Raw genomic sequence first — 10,642 nt, forward strand, 5'->3', positions numbered from 1 at the left:
GCAAATTTCTTCAGGGTCAGTGTTATCAACAAGTTCCAAAAGAATGGCAACCCATTTCTGAATAGTTGGTGTAGCAAAGTTAGAACATGCTGACAACACACTGACCATGGTATCATTTTCTGGATGTATATTTTGCTCAATCATCACCCGGAAAAGATTCAAAACGTCTTCACTCTTACCCGATTCAGCATAACCTTTGGCCAACGAAGTCCAACAGCTAACCACTGTTATGTCAGGAATTTCATCAAACACTTTAAGTGCAGAGACCAAATCATGAAACCCTTTGGCGTAGACTGAGACCAATCCATTACTAACAAATAAATTATTAAGCAAACCCATCTTCTGAATTTGAGAATGAACTTGCTCAACGATACGGGCATCTGCGGACGAGAAGCATGCCTTGAGGAGGAAAGAAAAGGTGAAATCATTAGGCAAAAGAGATCGTCGTTTGAGATTCTTGAACGCAGAGAATGCGTGAGAGGATTGACCCTCATCAGCGAGGACTCTGATAATGGCATTGAAAGGGAAGATGTTAGGATTCTGAAGTTGATGAAAAATCCGGAGAGATACATAAGATGGGTAACGACCAATGAGACGCGTAGCGACCCAATCGTTTGATGGGCTCCTAGTTGATAGATGCGAGCATGAACTTGAAGAAGATGAAATCGAGAAATGGGGCCTCTCAAGAGGGCAAAGATGTTTATAAAGCTTGGGCATTCTGGACGGGAATGAAGAAGCCGAGCAACAGAGAAATGAACCTGGAATTTTTGGACAAGATCACGTCGGGAAGGTAAAAGCATGTTGGGTGATTCAGAAGCGCAGACTTTGACTTTAGAGTCTTCATAAACGTTGTGCAAAATGCAAATGATTGATGAACTCTTTGACGCACCACATTCTTAGTGAAAAATCACGGTTGCGATCTATGTACTATAGTTGCATTGCAGAGTAAGAAACTCCAAACTTCTCTCTAACCCTCTCTAACCATTCCATTGATTTTCCTCAACTTCCCAATTTTTAGATGAGTAAAATTTTATTACCTCTATGTTTAATCCAAGAGCTAAATTTTTTGTCCAAAAAAAAAGCTAAATAATGAATTTGGAGAGATTAGAAAAATTAGTTAAATTGGTTAATTGTTATAAATATGTGTTGATATTATCTTCTTTCAATAATATGTATGGATGATTAGAATTATTCTTGATGCGAACTCTTTATAATCAATAGAGATATTTTTAAAAAAAAGAAAAAAAGTAATTGAGGTCATTAAATTAAATTTTCAAATAGCTCTTATATTAAGAATAATAATATATTATGAATAAAAAATGGTTCAACTCCAAAATTGACGATGTTTTTTTTTAATTTAAAAATAAATTCTTTGAAAAACCATTAAAAAAATAATTTTTAACATATTAAAACTTTTCTTATTTTGTATAGAATCTTATGAAAAAAAGAAGTAGGAAAAAATTGAGCGGCACCCCAAATCTCACCTAAGTTCTAGCATCTGCCTTGCCTTCTCTTTGATTTCCTATGGCAATCCTTAACCTGCTTCAATGACTTCACCAGTTATGTAATTATATTAATTATTTAGGGTACTTTGATTATGTTATAAAATTCTCAGTCTGATTAAATTCTAATCTTATCTTTGTTTTCAAAATAAGTATATAAACTTCTAAATTTAATAAAATAACATTAGCTGTTCACAACCGTTAAACTTTATATTAAGGAAAAAGTAAAAAAAATCTTCAAAATAAAAAATTACAAATAGGAACCGTTACAACAACATTAGTATGAGTTTTGAGAATAATTTTGTGAACGGATTCTCGTGTACAATTTTTTAATTTCAGGTTTTTTTTTTGCAATTTTTCCTTATATATTAATGATTATGCAAAATAAAAAAATGTGATTGCTTATGTTTTTACGTTATTAATTTGATGAAACAAGTGAAAGCAAAAAGACTAGGATGGCATTGGAATCATCACCCAAAAAAAGAACCAAATAAAAATAAATAAATAACTTAAAAGGTAAGATGGTAAATATAATTTTTTAAATAATTTTGAATCCGCTTTTAAAATTATAATGTTTATCAAAACAAAATTAAAAGATAAATCATGATTGTCAGAAAATTGAAACGTATATCTCTTTTTAAATATATATAAATACTAAATTAAACAAAAAGTGATATAAATAGATTGATGATAACTCAACTTTTAAAAGTATAAATTCCTGTAATGGACAAAATTACTTACGCGATAAAATTTTTGCTCCAAGCTTGTTGCGCATCATGCTTAAACAAAGTTATCTGATAACATTCGTGATGCTGATTGCTTTAATTTATTTAATTTTAAAATGTTTATTATATTTATATAATTTATATGATTATATAATTTTTAGTCTATCTGATAGATTGATCTTTATGTATCCAAATTTATTTAATCTGAGTCCATCTTTTATATAAAACGCTAGCTCTCAGCTAAAGTTTTCGTCGGCTGAGATTGGGGAGAAGAAGGAACAGCATCTTCATTCATTGTTTGGTCGTTCATCAGGCAATCTTTCTTTCTTTCTTTAAATTTTTATTGTTCCCGGAATATATTCTACTGAATGAAAATCCTGTTGAGACTAGTAGTTTAGTACTAGTAATCCTTTCAACTGACCAAAAAAAAACCTTCAATGTACCCACATACGCAAACGTAGGTCTCGTGGTTATTAGGAATTTAAAAATTTATTAATTCAAGAATCTATCATTCATTTACAATATTATTTATTATTTATAGTATTATGACTTTTAGTACGTGTTACGTAATTGCTAATTATGATGATATTTATCTTTTGTTTTGCTTCGTTTCGTTTTATTCCTTTATTTGATTTGTTTTTTAACAGTAAAGAGTTATGATTCTTGCTTTATTTTTGGATAATGTGTGTTTTAACTGCAGCATGGATCAGTCTACTCAATTTCTTCGGAATGGATATCCTTCTGATGATTTTCCTGCCGTCGAACTTATTCCAAATCCAGAAAACCCCCCCTTACGTGAACTGATCACGACCACGTTGGAAATCCTATGTCAGAAATAGATCGTTCTTCGTTGAACAGTCAACCTCGAAGTCAAATTTCTCTTAACAGCATAGAATTTGATGAAAATATCAATTTTGGACCCTTACATCCACTAGAGGCTCAACTACAAAACTTGAGAATTGATTCCGTAGGGGAAGGCTACTTCATGAAAATAGAACAAATCAGCAAACCCTAGCTGGAAACTCAAGGCCGATTGAACCAAGACATATTTATGATGGAGCTCTTTATAGGTATAATATTACAAATAAGCAAATCCTAGCTGCTGGAAACTTTGGGATTGGACCAAGTCATGATTATGCAAGATTGCTTCATGAAAATAATACAAACCAGCAAAATACCAACCAACAAACCCTAGTTGGAAACTTTGGGATTGGACCCCACCACCTTGTTTATGAAGGACTATCTCAATGTAACAATACAAACAATGAAACCCTAGTTATTGGGAACGCTAGGATTGGACCCAGCCCTGTTTATTATAATTCTCCTGTAGGAAGAATCTTGCAGAGATATAATGACATTACATCGCTTGAAGTTATGAGGGGACGTGTGGTTTCAATGTCGAAAGAGGAATATGGAAGTGAATTTCTGGTGAGATTGTTGGATGGGAAGAACCCTAGAGATATTAAATTCATTTTAATGGAGTTGTTGAATCACTTACATGATTTAATGATGGACCAGTTTGGGAAATGCGTCATTGAAAAGATTTTTGATGTACTCAATGAGGATCAAATAACCCTCCTTTTTGAATTGATCACTAAGGATCTTCCCAAATTTCAGATTGCCTGCAAAAACAATATAGGGTAAGGGTATGATATTATTTTTCTCTCAAACTATCTTTATTTTATTTCACGATTTATCATATGAAATCATCTCATATTATTCTTATTGTAAAACTTTTTACGTGTCTGATATAATTTATGCAGTCTCTTTATTCGGTATACTAGTGTAAGAAGTTACACTTTTGACATAAACTTTATATAATTTCAACACAAAAATCACTTAATTTGATATATTTTTTTTCCTGTTTTGGTTTTTTGTTTAATAGATTTTTTTTACTCGTTTTTTTTTTGGGTATAGATGCAGAGTTATACAAAGTATGATACATCATCTTACGACAGAAAGGCAATGGATTGTCTTTACATATGCTCTGAGGGAAATTGTTGTCCCAATAGCCACTTCCCATTATGGAAGTTATGTCCTTCAACATTTCTTAAAACTTTGTCATAGCCATCATTTTTCGAAGGTAATTAATTAATACAACTCTTCATTCCTTAATTTTCTTATTACACACTAATATATACTATTACAAAGTTATATGTTGATCATGACTTAATGAATAACCAATGTTTTTATTTTCAGGCTATTTTAGATGCAATGGCATCTGAATGCACTCTTGTTGCCACAAACAAAAGCGGTTGTTTTGTTCTTCAAAAATGTCTATCTATTTCTACGCTAGAACTTTCTTACTTGTTGATTTGTGCCGTTACTAATCGTGTCACAGTGCTAGCACCACATCAATACGGGTCAGTAAATAGAATCATTTACACAATTTTTTTTAAAAAATCATTCTTTAATAAAAATAAATAAATATTTATTATAAGCTAATTATGTTGTTATATATATATATATATCCACAGGAACTATGTGGTGCAGTATGTGATTAAGTTGAGGTTGGGTGAAGTAAATGAAGCAATAGTGAATCAACTTCGAGGTTGCTATGTTGACTTGTCTGTTAACAAGCAGGCTAGCAATGTGGTGGAAAATCTGTTGATATTCTCAACTCAGAAGAATGTTGATATTATAGTTCAAGAGATTATAAATAGCCCTAGCTTTTTGTACCTTCTTCAAGACCCATTCGGCAATTACGTTGCTCAGACAGCCTTGGAATGTTCTAAGGTTAGATTCTTCAACTTCATCTCTCTACCTACCTAAATGGTTTTTAGCTTTCGCTTAAATTATACTGCCTCGATTCTTCACATCTTTCCACAAAATATTCTTATTGCTTATAAGTGATGCCTAGAAAGGGGTAATTTTAATTATCTAATATTGAAGAGGATAGTTTAAGAAGACTAACACACAAATAACCAACTTAATTAATTTTCTTAATATCTCCAAATTCTTGACTAATTTTCTTAATATCACCAAATTAATTATCTAAATCTTATATTAAGAACTGGATGTAGTATTCTCGTGGTGATATTTAGTTATGTATAACTCTTATCTATAATACTATTCTAAATTACTACTTTTGGTCCTATTTATAAGATCTTGTTTGTAATCTATAAATAATGTCTTATAAATAGAACTAGAAGTAGTAACTTTTTATGTATGAATATACTAATAAATTTTGTATTTGGTTTTGCAGGGAGCTCTGTATGATGCATTGGTGAGCACAATTTCGAAACACTATAGAATTCTGTGTACTGATCAATATGGAAAAAGGGTGTTAGATTTTATGTGTGGAGGAGCCAAAAAATTTTATGCGCAATTTCGAAGACATTAGGAAAATGGATTTGGAATATAATTGTGCATTTGTAAAAATGTGCACCGTATGTAGATTATTAATGTACGGACCAATTTACTCGTGTCCCCCCCCCACCTTGTTAGTTTTAATGGAGATTAGATATGTTTCTTAGTTTGTATGTGTATGGTATTGCTGTATGTTAAGTTTTATAGATTCTTCTTTCGAGTTTTGGAACTCTTTGAAGTTTATATATAATAATTCTTAGAGCTTTGTTCTTGTTTCATTTACATCAATATATATGTAATCATTAATCTTCAATTAAACTCTAAAAATCTGTACAAAGGAAAATAATATTCAATAGTTATATGTGCAAAAATTTTAAATGAAAAATTTATTTATAAATTTCTAGGATTTAACCAATTAGTTCTCACAAAATGTAGAATGACTAATAAAATATAATATAGTTTAATTAGATTCAATTGGTCACGGCTCCTGACTGAGAAAATGTATAAATACACACACGATTTATCAACATATCCAACAATTTAATATAGCTTCACTTATTAATAATTAATACATTTAATTGAAATTCGTTTTTTATAGTCGAATATAAATATTTTGTACATTTTATTTAAACTATGTTTTTAAATCATCACTAAATCTGTTGACTTAGTCTGGACTACTCATCCTTCACCCATTTTGAGTTAGTCGAGCGAAGCTGCCTCTCAAAGATACAGAGGCTCCTGTACATATAGGATCATCTCTGTAATTAATTAAAAGGGTATTTGGATGAAAATTAAATTATAATTTTAAAAGTGATTTTATGATATACAAAATAAGTATGAATGTGAAAAAATTTTGTCTCGATTCATGTAAAAGTATTTTTTTGGGAAAACCAAACACCCCATCGTGTAAATTATAGGGAGTGTTCTTTAAGCTTCTAAAGTATAAGGATTCGATAATTGAAAATAATCTCCAAAACTTTTCAGTCACTGTTTCCGCTCAAAACTAAAGAGAAATGGCTAAGAAAATATTATGATCCTGGCTGATCATACAGCAAGCAAGGGTTTAGTAAACAATAAGGAACAACAAAACTGGTTGTTAACAAAATTTTGCCAACACCTTTCGCACTGAGCAATCTGAAAAAGATAGAACAATTCTAACTTGAAAAATGATGAGCTCTAATTGATACGAGCGTAAAATCTTAATTAGGCATTCCAAAGTAGCCTTTGTTTTCCAATTTCATCCCTGGAGACAAATATTTCTTAATACGTTTACAAATTTACCAAGATTCTTCCAACAATTTAAAAATACTCATGCAATGGACCATTAGATTTCAGGAAGAAATGTAATTGATGTCTAGAACAAAAGGAAAGGGTGTATATTGCACAACCAAGCAATCCACAGAAGAGTGGAAAAAAAAAAACGTATAGATCCTTATCACTTTATCAAGGTCTTCACAAGACCAGATTCTTGTACATTTATATGAACAGACAATAAAATTCTAAAAGATTTATTTTTGAGCACAAAGCTTTCTTCAGAAACGTTTGGTTTCAAGCTGGAAACCACGCTTTGATAGAATCAGCAAAACCAAGTGCTCAACAACAAAACCAAGTGCTATGACTAGAACTGCCGAATAGCTGCAACAACTTCAGTAATTCCTTCAAACTTTCTTCTCTCCTCGAGAATCATCTTGGCAAATAAGTCAAGTGCTCGACGTTCGCAGCTGGCTCGTTTGCTAGCATTACTAATGGACTCAAAATCTTCAACATGCATGTGCCACACCAACAATTCTCCTGCCAGTCAGATCATTAAAAGGATAACGTTAACCAGGCGATCTAAAACAACGACTTTCAAGTTTTTACACTATCATTTCACAGTAAGTACCAAGTTGTGCGTGATATAAGTGTTGATATGACATTTTTCCTTTCTATTTACAAAGCTAAAACAAGCCCAAATTATGCAAACATGGAAGTTATACATCATAAAAGTAAAAATAGGAACGTGTTTAGTGTCACCTTATCATTTTGGCTGAACCAAATCCAAGAGTGTCATGAAACAGATCTTCCGTGTATCTCTTTTGTGCAAGCAGCAGAACCTCAGCATTGTTACAAATTGACGAAAGATAGGCCTCACCAGGACCCTTTCTATGCCGTGCAAAAGTGCGATGAATCTATCATGAAAAAAATTCCAAGAGTCTTCACTTGTCTTAAGAAATCCACTCTTCATATGTCTGCATGAAATTCTGTGTTTAAATCCTTAATTTTCTCCTCTTCAGTGATTAATGCATGTAAAGTTTCATCATGTAATTTATCCCGTTATGGTGTGACAATAAATTGACTAAAAGAAAAATTCCACCCTAAACAAGATAACACAGTGGAAGAACATAAAAAAACCAGTCAAGGAACAAATCAACGCAAGTTTCGATTAAGTCATGCTGCTAGTGCCGGGTCTAAAAGAGTGTCAAGTTTCCCAGGAATGCTCCTATGTCAAAACCTATTGGTCCATGAAATGCAAATTCTGGATCAATAACTTGAGTTGATTCCTGAGTAACCATGACAAAACTAGTGTGTCGATCTCCATGGATTAGAGCGAGGGCCCTCTCACAGAACCTACAGGAATATAAATTCTAATTAGAGAAGAAACTAAAGCAATTTAACAGCTGCGTGTAATGGAAACTTTGCCCTAGTCATGATACTTGGATTTCAGCCCAGCAATTTCAAGCTTCAGCAGATCGACTGTTCTCGAACAGCCTCAGCATCATGATCGACGTAAGGAGCAGTCCAATGATTACATTGAGATAAGGGTCAGAGAAAACAGCTAGTGCAGTATGCCTACACATCTTCACATTCCCGCAAATTTGGCAACTGCATTGAGCCAATGTGTATTTAGGCTTATAAGAAATTTATCCAGTCTTAATGGTCCATCTATAGACACATATATCACCAATAACATATAAAAAAAAAACAATTATAATTACAATCTTATAATAACAAATGATTTTTTTTTTTCCGGACCAGTTTTCTCACGCAAACTATAAGCAAAAGTAAATTCTTTAGTAAGCACAAATGAGCAACGCACATACAACGGAGCAGTTAGACCCCGACTTGCAATATAAAATTAGCCTACATAACCACTATGACTCAATGAACTTTTAGGCGCAGTATCAGATATAACAGAATCAGAACCAAGTAATTTAGAGAAAACAGCTGCGAAGTTCTACAAGATAAAAGACCCACAAAAACACTATATTAGAATTTTGCAGCTTTTTTTTCCCATACCTAACCCCAAACGATGTTGTGTCCCAGTGACACGTACTAAAGGCATAGTGACAGCGTCAAGCAGTTTCAGAAGACAAAAGAATACCATGCATTACAATGGCAACACTAGCAAGGTTTACGCATGCTAGACAATCTAAATCCAAAGTTCAACTTAAAGTGAGATAAATGTAAAGCACGTGAAACAACAGATAAAGAAAAGTGGTGGAGGAAGATTACCATCTCTCTTGTGCTCAGTAGTGGTTTGAAAAAGGAGAGATGTAAAGAACAGTGTCTGGGCCATGTAATTAGCCGTGTGTTCTGCCAATAACGGGTACTCAATTCCAGCAATCAGATCTTTTCTTAGGATTATATGCGCAGGTTCTAGGTAACACGTGCCAATTAAAGACGTACCGTCAAAATGATAAACTTCAGAGACATGCTCGGGGCTTAAGCGGCCATGTTCTTTAAGTGCCAGAACCTCAAAATATGCTCTATCCTTCGACATAGGCCATGATTCTCCTATGCAACGAATATATGGAAGAGCCTACACGGTTGCAAAATTGGAGTAGCTTTACACTTTTTGGGATATTGTTTTCTTCCTCTTTGAGGAAAGCAATTATCATAACAAATAGTCCACCAAAAATTTGATCAACTATTGGAGCTAAGTGAAACTCTTACCTTTGACGACAATAGAACCGGCGGAGTTGACGATAACGTAGGCGAAGTTAAGGTAGCCATCTCCGACTTCCTTAACCAACAAGTCATCAAACTTATTCCCAATCTCCGTCAAAGCCATATTGGGCGTCGACGGTTACCGTTGATGCCGGCCATGATAGGCTATAGAGTTGGCAGAAGCAAGATTTTAAGGAGCGGGAAGCATATATCATGGTCTTTATTTATTTGTTCAAAAAAGTCAAATCGGGTGCAATGAACGGAATATACGTATTGTGAGAAGCTGGCGAAGCGGGTGTGTGTATGCGAATAGGTTCGGACCATGGTGGTGGAAAGCTGGAGATGGAATCTTTTTGGTTCTCTCGAAAACAGTAAAGGGTATGACATACCCCTGGTCCTTAATATAGGACTCAATTCTTGAGTTGGTTTTGGTCCTAAATGTGAGATTTTTTCTCATATTTATCAGTTTTCTCTAAATTATCCCTATGGATATTCCCTCAACTATAATCAAGTAGAAGAGGGAGAAGGAGTATTAAGAAAGATAATTATGGTATTTTAGGAAAAATGTGTCACTTTTCTTACAACTAACTAACTTACTTAACTTTTTTAATCTAATCAAATTAGTTAAATGAGTCTTATATTAAAAAGTGAAAGAGTATGTAAACAACATAAGTGCCGTGAGGAGACTCGCACTGAAGTATCTCATGAGACGGGAGGAATCTATTTATTGGAACCTCACACAGTGTATTATCAACAAACACAGGCAGGGCAAGGAGAAAGAGGAAAGTATTCTGGAAACATCTCACTCACAACATTAGCTCGAGACTGGAGTGTCAATGCGGAGCAGGACATTCAAGTGGACACGATACGACAGACGGAACGCAATAAACGACACCCGGCTATAAGGGGACTCTGACTCTGGATCTCTAACTCTAGGCCTATTCATATAATTGGGCCTCTCATATAAGCCCTTCAAACAATAAAAGCACGGCGAGGAAGAAAAGTTGGCATCATGCGTGAGGTGAGAGCTATCTTCCCTGTGAAAGGCAACGATTTGATAATTGTTTCCATTACTTAAACTGGCTATACTTTTCCATTTATTGGACAGAATTTTTTAAAAAGAGAAAATCCCAAACGCTATGATACTTGTGAAAGTACTTTATGCATTCCTTTCAATTT

At 33.5% G+C, this 10,642-nt stretch overlaps 1 protein-coding gene and 1 pseudogene across 1 annotated transcript; one reads left to right on the top strand and one right to left on the bottom strand.

Annotated features, from left to right (window-relative positions):
- Positions 1 to 644: 644 nt before the first annotated feature.
- On the top strand, positions 645 to 5,570 carry LOC114736862 (putative pumilio homolog 7, chloroplastic). The gene is made up of 6 exons (XM_028924747.1): positions 645 to 790; positions 2,928 to 3,041; positions 3,298 to 3,655; positions 4,427 to 4,590; positions 4,705 to 4,963; positions 5,433 to 5,570. Exons 1-6 carry the CDS (start codon positions 645 to 647, stop codon positions 5,568 to 5,570), a joined length of 1,179 nt encoding a protein of 392 aa, XP_028780580.1.
- Positions 5,571 to 7,154: 1,584 nt separating this feature from the next.
- LOC114736863 (methylthioribose kinase-like) lies at positions 7,155 to 9,587 on the bottom strand (annotated as a pseudogene).
- Between the last annotated feature and the right edge of the window lie 1,055 nt (positions 9,588 to 10,642).

The sequence above is a fragment of the Neltuma alba genome, unplaced genomic scaffold, assembly GCF_004799145.2.
Source record: "Neltuma alba isolate B1F8T4 unplaced genomic scaffold, ASM479914v2 tig00013377_pilon, whole genome shotgun sequence".
NCBI lineage: Eukaryota > Viridiplantae > Streptophyta > Magnoliopsida > Fabales > Fabaceae > Neltuma > Neltuma alba.